Source organism: Morone saxatilis, unplaced genomic scaffold (genome assembly GCF_004916995.1).
Source record: "Morone saxatilis isolate NCDOM2014 unplaced genomic scaffold, NCSU_SB_2.0 Contig14, whole genome shotgun sequence".
Lineage (NCBI taxonomy): Eukaryota > Metazoa > Chordata > Actinopteri > Moronidae > Morone > Morone saxatilis.
In genome coordinates, this window is record NW_023339696.1 from 5,529,466 (window position 1) to 5,542,053 (window position 12,588).

Consider the following 12,588-nt stretch of genomic DNA (forward strand, 5'->3'; position numbering starts at 1 on the left):
GAGAGAGAGAGAGAGAGCAGCCCCCACAGAGAAAGGCCTCTGGTGGATATAAATGAGCCAGAATATAAAAATAAAGTTGAACAGATAGACAGAATACATAATAACCATGGGCAGCTCGTATTGATCAACTGTTACCGATCAATAAATAATAACGTAATGCTTTCACGTGTTTCCAAAAAACCAAAAGTTGCATCTCCTCGCAGACATCCTCTCTTCTCCTCTCCTCTCTTCTCTTCTCCTCTCTTCTCTTCTCCTCTCTTCTCTCCGTCACATTGTGTTAACAGCACACAGTGTGACGACAACCAGCAGCCATAAGATCAGCGCTGCTCCGCGAACAAGTTCACTACTAATATATTATCAGAGTACTGCGAGTACCAGAGACTGTAGTACAACCACACTGAGCTGCTGCTGCTGCTGCTGCTGCTGCTGTGGTCAGTGACAGACAGACAGACAGACAGACAGACAGACAGACAGACGGGGCTTGTCCGTTAGAAACGTTAGTGAGCAGCGCTGTTCTCCAACGGCTAACGTCGCTAACGTCACTGTATCATAACACACCGCGAGCTAAGCGCAGCGCTAACGGCTAGCTCTTCAATTAAACACAAACCGAATCACCCTGGAGACAGAAATAACCGCCGGGACCGTGGACTCACCTCTGCCTCGCCTTCTTCCAGACTCCTCAGACTCCATACCACAAGCCCTTGGACCAGGAGGATAGTTAAAGCGGCGGCAATCGCTAGTTTATACCGTCGGAGCAGCTTCTGCACTCGCGCGCTGGCCACCATTTTTTCGACTCCAGATGACGGGGAGCGCGTGCAGGGCGCATTCTGAACTGCGCGCGCACGCGGTGTCGCTCTACATCCTCAAGTTGCTGCAGAAAGTTTGTCTCCAAATATAATAGTTATATATAGAAAATATATAATATAAATCAGTATATATATGATATAAATTAGTTCAGTTTTAACTTTGTAGTCGTTTCTTTTCAGTTTGAGCACATGGGGGTGGGTGACCCTCTCCCAGGTCAGAAGTAAAGATAAAAGAGTTTTAACTTTTAATAAAAGTATTAACTTTATTTACTGTTGTAGAACACATGTGTACATGTAAGATATCAGTAAGGTGCAAATCCAACAATAACACATCACTGTTTTTGTTGGATTTGCACCTCACTGATATCTTAAAGAATATAGTAGGCCTATATGTATGAAGTGGCATACACAGACAGACTAACAAACACAGTTCAACATTTTGGGACCATTTTTAAAGAAAACATCCTCACTTTAATATGTTATCTCTTTGATTTAGAGTGTTTTGTAGATTCATAAATAAATCATATAAAAGAAAATAACATTTGAAGTTCTTTCTAAGTAAATCAAACAGTAGTGATGTAATGTTTCTGAACTATTTCATTCTCTGAGGACCAAAATAATTTAGCCCATGTTTGATGTTGCCTCCACATGAATAACTTTTTCTACAGACGTTTTATGATAACATATTCTCATTGAGTCCCTCCAGTACACATAAGTTAAATGAAGCATGTTTTAATCATCCACATTATGTTAACTTATTGTTTTTTAAACGTGTAATTCTTTATATACATATATGTTTCATGATAAGGGATCAGTGCTTCCTCACATGAATTTGGCAGGTTCTTTACTGCTGCCTTATGCAGCTCTTTAAGATTTGATCAACTTTGAGTTAAGATTAAGATCATAGCCACTTCTGATAAAAATAAAACGAAAAAATCAGGAACATTTCTCATGTCACATCATGCCCTATAATTAACAGACATGCTGTGCGAAGCTTAAGATTCAAACATGGTAAAATATAACGGTTTGAAGGCTATTTAAGCTGAATAAGAAGGCATATTTGACATAGTTCCCGTCTATGAATTCTAATGCTACATTTAGGCTCTTTGTCTGTATAGAAATCATCTCAGGACGGGACCCCCACAGTCTCCAGGGTAACGGGAGTCCAGCTCAGGCATCCAGTGTGCTACTGGTCTGGGTGGATTAATTATAGACGGCGGAGGAAGCAGCACTTGTCTACTTTGCAAACATCACTGGGACCGTTTGTAATAAGGAATATCGGATATATATTGACATTACGCATGGATATTAAATCACACATATTGCTGTATTTTTATTTTTTTTGGGGAGGGGAGCGTTTTTCCATGTGAGAAATCCCCCCTGACATGCACATAAGGTTTTCTTTTTTGTGAATTAAACAACCCATGTCAATTAGCTTAAGTAATAAGTCCCCTGGCTTTAGTGGCCCGCTGCTCCCTGCCGGTGCCAACCCATAAACCAAAGCACCGTCCAGCGCAGAGCCAGAGCGACGTCACGCGGTTAGGAGAGGGCGTCAGTGCGCCTTCACGGGCTCATCTCACACTCTGAGGCATGTTTACCGAGAGGAGAGTTTGATCCGACTTGGGGGAGCATGTGGACTGACTGTCACCGTGTCCGGGACCATGAAGAAGAGCAACAGAGCCGGTCTCCGTTTCTTCCCCTCTGAGATGTAAGATGAGAGCCTTTGTGTTGAGTTTGATGAGTTCGGGAGGATTTCTAAAGGGAACATTAACAGTTTACACAGAAGAAATGTCCACAACTGCAAGTCCAACCATTCCCTCCTCACAGCTGACATCGGATCAACTCACAGTGGTCGCTGCGTCTTGTAAGTGAAACCTTTAAACTGTCAGAAAATATTAAAAATAAAGAAGATTGTACTCGATATCCTTTAGAATGTGTCATTTTAATCATATGATATCCAGCATTATTTGTGTGCTTGCTGAGCAGTATTTGCACTTAATCTAGCCACATTGCAGCATTATGATAAGGGTTGTACTAGATCATTTCTTTTTTCATCTTCCACATGTGGTGACAGGAGATAGCAGCTAATTTGATTGTCCCAAATTACACTCAAAGCTTTAAATCATAATTATACTTAATGACAATTAGTCTATCAGGTCTATTATTTTCAAGCTGTCAATGTTTTTGATAGACAAGCAGAGGAAAAGAAGAGAGATTATACCTGTGTGTGTTTAAATGGTAGAAAAAGACTGTCAATCAAAAGTGTTCAAAGTGTATCAACTTATATTTCATTTACTAAACTTCACAAATTCACAGATTTAAACTGCTAAAAAACTGTTCTGATGTTGTTCTTTTACAAGTTGTTTTACATGATGAAGCCAGAAAAGACACAGCGTCTGTTGAACTGTGATTGACAAACACTCCCGTCTCTCCTGCAGTTTCTTCTCTGGTGTTCTTTGTGGTTATCGTGGTGCTGCTGTCCATTATTTACCGCAAGGATCCTCAGTGCTGCAAACTGCGCTCCTATCAGGGGCCACATGCAGATATGGTAAGCTCTTGGAGAGAAAAAAACAAAAGGAAGAAAGTCTCTTTTGTGCTGAGTTTTCCTTTTTTAAAGTGACCTGTATGTTCAGTGAGTGAGATCTCACTGAGAGAGAAAGAGGACCCAGGCACAAAGACACTGTGTGCACCCAGTGTAGCGCCATTAAAAAGTGTCACATTCAATTTGCATGGCTGTGGAAAAAAGGACCAAAATAAACTTGATATGATCATTGTCAGGCAATAGATTTGCCTCAGTTAAATTAGCTGCCCTCCAGAGATATCTCTGAGTGCCACAGTAACTCTAATGGAATTGGACAGAATTAGCACTTAACACGCATATTGATGCTAGTTCAGCACCAGTGTAATTAAATCATTACAAAATCAGATTTTGTTTCACTGGCATAGCAGGTACAGCCGAACAACCCAGTCTTTTAGTTTTTTTTAAGGGAGCATGTGGCATTTTGTATCATTATTAATCACATTTTGAAATTCAGCACCACATATCTCTCTATCTACTAAAGATTGACTGTGTGTAAAAAGCTGCAGGCGATGGTGCAGGATGAGCTGAAATGGAAATGTAAACACTTCACAGAAGTAACTTTTCATTGGTTGCCCCATTCTCTCGGCTTCCTCTTCCTGACTTGTTTCTCACCTCTGTGAGTCCCAGGGGTGAAGTTTCAGTGTTATCTTCGGATTGCAGAGACAGAACTCCCCCTCAACAGACAGGAAGCTCTGTTCGGCTGCGCTTTTAATGGAGAAGCTCTGTTGTTGTGCCATTTAAGGAACTAACAGAGCGTTACACTTGCACGAACTGGCCATGCTGACCTCTAGTTACAGCTGTATCCATACACGCTGTGCCTGATAAGACAACGGCACTAACTTACTGTCAGGTCAGTGAGTGCCAGCACCCATACTGCTAGTTTCATTTGTTGTAGGATGATTAATATATGTAAGAGTTGGCAGATTTTTCCTGAACATATAACTGACATTTGATTGAAAAAGCTTTTTTTTTCTTTTTATTATAAGGAGACAGAATTTAAATCATTCCTTAAGGGAAACACACACAAACACTCTTTTATTGTGTTCCTGTGGGACATTTCATGTCTTCAACTTCATAGTCACATACCTTTCCCTGCTTCAGTTTGCACCATGAATGGTGGGCAGACCCCACTGTGGGTGTTGGGGACACAAGGGGGACAATGGATCTCCTTTAGGTTTGTGGCGGTGAAAAAGGCACACTGCCGCTGGGGTCCTCCCCCGACTTCAACACTGATTTTACACGGTTGTGCTTTTTCACACTGGCTGAATCAATGGCAGGAGACAAAAAGACAAGTCTCCTTTTTTTCTCTTTCCTGAGGACTTTTTTTTTGTCTCTTAAAAGTACAAACCAGTGAGGGAAAGTGACCTTTGACATCACCTTTTTGGTGTCGTCTCTCTCTCTCTCTGAAATGATGTGAGGGTTATGGCAAAGGTCGTTAGAGTGCGTCACTCTAAGTGTGAGTGATGTCACCGTTTAACTGGCCTGGGAAAATGAAAAATCTGATATTTCTATACTACTCCGTGTTATTGCATGCTGAGCTCCCACTTTTGTTGCCTCTTTGTCGGAGGAAACCTTCATCATCTTGTCCTTAACATCTCTTATCCTCACACTGGATTTAAATCTCAGTCAGGCAACAAATTGACTTTGTTGTAATGCCGGCCCAAATGACATACGAGGCCATAATGTGTATTGGAGTGTGCTCGTTAAGAGGTACCTGCTGCAGTTACAAGGGGAATAGAGAGACGCTGAAAAGACCACACGGTGTGGTTTGTTGCCTAGGGACCCTGATGACACAGTAGGACACCACATTGTTCTCCGCACAAAGGAGACTCATTTAGACCCAAGGCAATTACCTATTTTTCCTGGCAGTCTTTTTTTCAGGATTCCTGCACCTCATACAGTGAGACTCTGACAGTTCTTGTTTTAGAGGGGGTGGGACAGGGAGGAGGCACGTAAATTGGAGGGTGTTCGTCTTATTGATTAGATAATTTATGGTACTGCTAAACCAGCCAGTGTCTACAGTGATTAAACAAGGCATGAAAATTGGTAAATTAGGCTGAAATGTGTGGATTTCTGACTAATTGCAGACAGGCAACAAGGAACCATTATGTAGAACATCTAGTTAAGATATAAACTGATAAATGCTTGTAACGGTTTAATTAGTAACCAAGACTCTGCTCTCTAAGACACACTTGTGACTGCTTGTTTTACAGGATGCTCCTCCTCAGTACTACAGCAGCAGGCAGACACTGGTGGGGTCTCCTTGTCTCGAGCAGACTCAGATCATGGACGACACTCAGGTGAGAGAGTGACTGGCATCATCAGCTATTAGCCCCACAAAGCAGCGGCCTCCTTTCCTGTATTGCAGTTAATAAAGGCACATACTGTACAGTGGCTCTGACGTGAATGTGTGCATTGACTGCAGCTCGCTGTGTTATGGTTCAAAGTGGGTTTCAGTGATGGGGTATATTCGGAGCTTCTGTTTCCTGTCCCATATAACCGTCCCTCTGTGTGTGTCTCAGCAGGCAGGTCAGCTTTTCTACGTCGGCCTGCCCTCCAGCTACAGCCTGCCCACACTGGAGGCCCCCCTGCCAAGGCTCCCCTCCTACGAGAGTGTCCGAAAGAAGGACCGCCAGAGGCAGATCCACATGATGATCGCAGACCGCTTCGGCCTCAATGGGCCCATTGTGACCGAGGTAGGCCAAATTAGGGATTAGGACTGTGCCACAGCATTTGATACAGTCACAAATGCGTTGACAATGAAGTGTTTCAGGTGCTTTTGTTAAGCCTGGGAATAAGGAAGATATTTTACTCCTGTTACAGTTTCAAAGAATGCTAAGGCTCATATAAACTCATCGTATCATGGAGGCTGCTCATCTGTAGTATCACAATGAATGGAGATATTATGAGGTAGGCTATATCTATTATGACCACACTGTCATACAATATTGTAACAAGAGCTTGTTCAAAGATTAGACTACATTCAGAGTGCAGTAAACAGGACGTGCTATCGGCTCATCTAATGCTCACTGCTGAATTGCGCTGGCAGCCGCGTTTCAAGGTTTTACCGTGTTGATCTTTCGCTGAGCTTTTGACTCCCACAACGCTTGAGCAAACAAGGTAATGAGAAAAAGGCAGATCAAACATAATTAAAGCCTGCATCCTGAGTGCAAACAGTGCCCGGGAATGCAGCTTTGTGCTCCTGTCTTCTACTGTTTTTTCCTTCTTTGACCTCCCATTTTTTTCTTAATTAAACAGTCGCTAGCATGACTGCCCATCTCTTACACACACACATTCACACACAGTTCTTCCCATTCAACCCATCACTGGTCACTTAAAAGTCACCCTCCCCCCTTTAAAGGTCCAGTGTGTAACATTTACGATCTATTGGCATGAATGGAATATGATACAACTGTGTTTTCATTAGTGTATAATCAACGGAATATAGGAATCGTTATATCTTTGTTACTTTAGAATGAGACGTTTATATCTACACCTTCCATGTTTCTACAGTAGCCCAGAAGGGACAAACCAACCAAGTGGCTCTAGACAGGGGCATTCAAGTTTTCCGTGCGTTGCTCGGCCACCGTAGTTTCTCCTTTGTGCTACTTTGGAAGTGGATGGTGAAGTGACGGAGTTGCAGCTACATTGCTAGAAGCCACTACATCCTACACACTGGTCCTTTAAGAATGTGTTAGGAGTTCAAATGATGTCCCCTTAATTTACCCCTGTCTGTCCTGTGGCCTGAGGCAGGGTAGTAGTAAAACTTTGCAGCCTGATGTGTGTGTGGGGTGTGTTTGTATCAGACAGGGGGCAGGGTTAGGGTTGTTCTTGTCTCCTGAGGGTCCCCAAGCAATTAAAAGATAAGAAGACTGAGTCAGGGAGTGTGAATCTGCCAGATGTGATCAGAAAGAGAAAAATATGTTAGAAGCGTCTGGCGTGTAGACAGATTAATTGGTAATGTAAATACAAACATATTTCACATACTTTTAGGGAGAGATATCAGACCTCAGGATGTTTTCCAAGCAACGCACTCATCCTGGGAAATAACATCCGTCTTGTCTGCTTCTTATTTTTAATTTTTGTGTTAATTAGTGTTTATATTGTTTTTCTATTATCAAAAATGTACAGTAATAGTCTCAAACGGCTTCACACACTTTATTAAACAGGTAGCAAGAGTGAAAAGCTCCATATAAACTTTGTAAGAATCGCAATATGTGAACTCGACTTCTAATTTCTTTCCTTGAACCTGCATTAACTGGTTTTTATTTACCACTGCATTGCAACAAGCTGGAAACACAATATTTCCTTCTAAAGTTATCATGGTGGACATGTGTACAAAAGGTTGCCTATTTACACATTTAGCAGACACACCAGTAAATCCAATATTCACTCATATTTTAGCTCTGATTTTGGTCTCCACCATCTCCTGACAGAAATATGTGGTTCTAAATGCTGCATTATATTCACCAGCTATGATGTCTTTGACTGTGTGCCATTTGGTGCTGAGTGTACAGTGAAAACAGCTACCTGTGATGGCTGTAAACAAGGTTAATGAGAGGAAACCCCTGCAGGGTGTGAAAACCAAAACAAACGGAAACACGCTAAATCACTTCGTGATTCTCTATAGGTCCAGCATTAAACACACAGTCATGTGATACATCGTTTTTTTTGTAATCAACCGTTTTCATATAAACATAAAAAAATGGAATATAATCCACCGTTAACGAAAAATATTGATTAGTGCACCTGCCACTGTACCTGTGCCATTATAATCTAATCTTTAACAATACAATACAATAACCATGCTATTGTTACAAAGATAACAAGGTTCAGGTTTTGGTAATTGTTGGAAATGTGTAAATTGAATTATATGTTTATTATTGAGGTGTTATTAAAGGTGTTGTTGTACTGAACTGCATTACATTGAGAGGTAGCTCAAATGTGTGATAGTGGACATTATATGTAACTCATTATGTAATAAATAACTAAATGTAAAAAGTTTTCACTTCCTTATGTAATAATCATCCATATTTTGTAACAATTTGAAACTGTACACGTTATATTTTTAACTGTCAACCTAAATTGAACTTCCCAAATATTAAATTAGACTCCTATGCCCTGTGGTGCCCCCTGGTGTTATAATTGACACTGCTTTTAGTCTAAATAACCACATAAAAGCAGTAACACAATCAGCTTGTTATCATCTTACAAATACAGCCAAACTCAGGCACTTTATGACAAATGTCAACCTGGAAGAACTCATTCAAGCTTTAGGGCTGACTACTGCAATGGTCTTTTGACAGTGCTCCCCTAAAACTCCATCAAAAAGCTTCAGCTTATTCAAAAGTGCTCCCACATTTTATAATAGCCACCACAATATGTAATAATTTATCATACTGGGTTCAGTACAAAAATGTACTGTAATGTAATGTGGCAGATTGTTACAAAATGCAGATGTTATTATATAATGTAGTGGAAATGTATTGCATTTTGTTGAGTTATTACATAAGACGTAATAAAAAGACGGGCTGTTCGACTGTACCTAATGAAGTGGCCACTAAGTGTATTTTCAACTCTGTTCTTAAAAGTCTTGTTTTTCCTTCAGCCTCCTCCAACATATGAAGAGAGCATCCGCCAGTCTTTGGAGCTGCCATACAACATCCTCTCTTCCAGTCTGGACATCTCATCTCCTCAGAGCATCTACACCAACACAGGACCCGACACACCTCATCCAGTCAGCTCCGACCCCGACAACCCTGTTCCACCTGTGTGATGCTGATCAAGCTCCCAAGCTGCCTGATGAATGTGAAATACAGTTTTATACAGATGAATGGTTAACAAAACAATATGAGTGTTGCAGACTGATCACGAGTGGATACTTCACGCTTGGCACGAGCTGATTCAGATACCTCAAGACTGAGTTTATGTCGAGAGACAGCAGATAGTGGTGCGCACCCTTCAGGAGAGGCTGTACACATCTGAATGTTAAAAACACTTTGTGACAGTTGACTCTACCGTGCTGAGAATCACTGGATATTAAGATAGACTGAGGTGGCTGGTACATCTACAGGACTACAAAATACCAAAAAAGGGAACCACTATTTACTTTGTTGATTATATTCTGTCGGTTAACACTGGTCTCTATTGTTTGCTCTTTTATTCTGCTGTTCCTGAGCCACGAGGCATTGTTGTCTGGTTTATCAGAGACCTGTTTGATTAGGGGTTGTTGTAAAGGATGTTTCTGTACCCTGCTGAGGCTGCATGTGATTCAGCCTGTGGGAGTGAGAATTAAAAAAAGGTGCTAATGAAAGTGCCTTCCATGAAGTATAATAAGACACAACATAAGACGTGTGTTTTTTTAACCACTTTGCTTCTGTTAAGGCAGATTATGGAACTGATGTTGATTTCTCATTGATGAAACATTTCATCCTTTATATTGATATTAGGTCTGTTATTCTGCTCTCCAGAAGACTTAAGAATGAAGTGGAGTGAACATGAAATGAACCTGTTGTTTTTTTTTTGATCCCACTAGGTTCCTTCCTACAACCTACCATGCACACATGCCAAATGTTTGTCCTGCACATTGTCATGTACTGTATTTATTGAAGAAAAAATAGTGACTCCACATTATTTCTCATGTAAAAACATAATAACAATAAACACTTGTTGATGGACTATTGTAATTATGTAGCAGTAGCTCATTATGGATATTTAACAGGAATATAAAGAACAGTAGTTACAAACAACTTTAGTGCTACTCATAGTGGAGCGCAGCAGTGGCTATACAGTATGTGTGTGTGGGTGTGTGAAAGACAGAAAGGAAAAATCTGAAGGAGACTTCTGTCCAGCTAGTTTCTCAAAGGCTTCTATTCTTTGCTCTCATACTTTCCTTATTAGATTGCTGAGAAATACCTGCTCCTTGACCCTAATTGAAACTACTTGAATGTTTTTTCCAGCTCTTGTGGTCTTTTTCTGTCAACTCTTAAAGGTCCACTGTGTAACATTTAGTTTAGGATCTATTGGCAGAAAATGGAATCATAAGTATTCATAGCTTATGTTTTCTGTAGGTTTTATAATCACCGAATTATAGTTACTGTTTGGTTTCGTTACCTTAGAAGGAGCCATTTATATCTACAGAATCTGTGGGTCGCCTTCTATGGAGTTCACTATGTTGAACCACCATGTTTCGACAGGAGGGATATGCTACACAGTGGCTCTAGATTGTGGCGTTCTTGTATTTCAATTTTTTTTTTAGAGCCACCGAAGTTTCGCCTTTGGGCTTAGAAAGGGAGGGTGAAGCGATGGAGTTCCAATCTGCAACTACACTACTAAATGCCACTAAATCCTACACACTGGTTCTTTGAGCTACTATTGAGATTTAAAACTAACTGCAGTAAAGTCCATGAGACTACTGAATATCAGAAATGTCTCTCAATAATAAAAATGATCAGAAAAAGTTTGTCATAACACATAACTTCTTATTGACTATTGGCATATATTGTCTCAGATATGTTCCAAATATCTAATGAGCCTCAGTCACATTCACTTAGCGGTTTCGTCACAGTTAAAGGACAATGTTTGAGTATCTACTTACTACTACAGAACTTAAAATGAGTTCAATAACCAGTGAACACTTTGCTTTATTTAGGTTATATGGGATAAACTAGCAAGAGATGGCTAGATTTTGGAAGTGTATAAAACCAAAATAACCTAGTACACTGCTATATATATATATATATAACTGTATATTTTGGCTGCTCTTTCTCTGCCATTCTTGTGCAACTAGCTCTGTGACTTTAGCAATATCTGCCTGGCCAGCTTGTGTCAGACTCCGGTCATGTGGGTGCAGGGGCAGAGTGTGCAGAGATAGACAGGCAGGTCTACTTCTACAGTTACCAGATTTTTTTTCTTTGTTTTTCAGTGCATTTGATTTATTGATTTCTTTCAGGATGTAAAGAGAATTTCAACAAATACAACAATTTTAAAATACATTACCTACCCTAGCTTTAATAAAAGCAGTGCCTGAAATGGGCCTCAGCAGTACCGAGTACTGGCAGTTCTGATTTTTGTCCACTTGAGTACCCTTACTTTTAATTAAGTACCGCCACCTCTGCTGAGCATAGCTGTTCCCACCACTGAGGTCACAAGGTATTTTTTCTGATACAGTTAAAGTCGTGAAATAACTGCCTCAAAATAACTCTGCTGTGATGCTTTGATACCCCAAAACCCCAGTAGAAAGTTCCGTTTTTGAACCGGACTGATGCGTTACTGAATCTCTGTGTAAATACACAGCTGGCTGAACACTAAGAAGACCGAACTGAAAATATCCTTGTTAAATGGATTAAAAACTGCAAAAGAGACTTGACAGAAACATACAGTAGTTTGCTCCTCATTTCACCTTAATGCCTATGAGAATAATCAAGAATGTTAATTTAGTTCTCAGCAGATAAAGAAAAGCCTTTTGTGAGCAGCACTTTTTTTTGGTGATCATATGACCATGTTTAATGTAAAAAGGGGTAATTTCCCTGGATAGCCCAGTTGAGGTCCACAGACCGTGGAGCCTGCAGGCAGAATAGTGTCTAGTGTCTGAGCCGTCCCCTTAGATTGAAAGAGACAAAGATATGACTGTTTGTGAACCTCTACAGTGCCCTAAAACACGAGTTGCATATTAGCCCACAAACTGTGTTGTTTTTATATCTGTCTTCATCATCTTATTACATATCGGAAGAGGTCAAAAGTTTTTAACTTATGCTGAAATACTTTTTTGTTTTCTGTTTCAGGACTTCAGTGAATAGAAATGAGCAGCAGACATATGAAATTTCCTGTGTTGTTGATATTCCACATATCAAGTCCATGGTCATTAAGCAGGAAGGCAGCAATCTAAGTCACTATCACTGTATTTATATCAGGATTGAAATTAAAATACCATCATCAGACTGAAGTTAAAGAGCACACACAGAAGAAGTTCAGATCTCTTTATAATGCATCATATTATCAAACAAAATGTCCTTCACGTTGCTCTAATTGCAATTTGAAGACACATCATGTAAAAATTGAATGAAAACTGTCTAGAAAACCTAAAAAATATGATTTTAGCCCGTCCCCACTCTTTAACACTACACTTTAACATTAAATATAATGATTAGACTCCTTCACAAATCTATTTCTTTGTGTTATTGTGTGACTTCCAGTTTAGAC

The 12,588-nt window shown here is 40.2% G+C and overlaps 2 protein-coding genes across 2 annotated transcripts in view; one reads left to right on the plus strand and one right to left on the minus strand.

The window, feature by feature from the left end:
* The window catches only part of xylt2 (xylosyltransferase II), a 13,272-nt gene extending 12,464 nt beyond the window's left edge, over positions 1-808 (minus strand). Inside the window, exon 1 of the mRNA XM_035654777.1 lies at positions 654-808. Coding sequence (XP_035510670.1) covers positions 654-785 — 132 coding nt within the window. The 5' untranslated portion in view covers positions 786-808. The remainder of the gene's footprint in view (positions 1-653) is intronic.
* A 1,383-nt stretch (positions 809-2,191) lies between these two features.
* On the plus strand, positions 2,192-10,038 carry si:ch73-364h19.1. The gene is made up of 5 exons (XM_035655286.1): positions 2,192-2,670; positions 3,245-3,354; positions 5,601-5,687; positions 5,913-6,083; positions 8,996-10,038. The coding sequence occupies exons 1-5, from the start codon at positions 2,520-2,522 to the stop codon at positions 9,161-9,163; spliced, it is 687 nt and encodes a 228-aa protein (XP_035511179.1). The 5' UTR covers positions 2,192-2,519; the 3' UTR covers positions 9,164-10,038.
* Positions 10,039-12,588: the final 2,550 nt, after the last annotated feature.

Excerpts from the sequence above, each read along its gene's own strand:
- si:ch73-364h19.1 (XM_035655286.1), top strand. The coding sequence starts at position 2,520 with ATGAGAGCCTTTGTGTTGAGTTTGATGAGTTCGGGAGGATTTCTAAAG. Across the intron at positions 2,671-3,244 it reads CACAGTGGTCGCTGCGTCTT|TTTCTTCTCTGGTGTTCTTT; the intron begins GTAAGTGAAACC and ends TCTCTCCTGCAG. Across the intron at positions 6,084-8,995 it reads ATGGGCCCATTGTGACCGAG|CCTCCTCCAACATATGAAGA; the intron begins GTAGGCCAAATT and ends TTTTTCCTTCAG.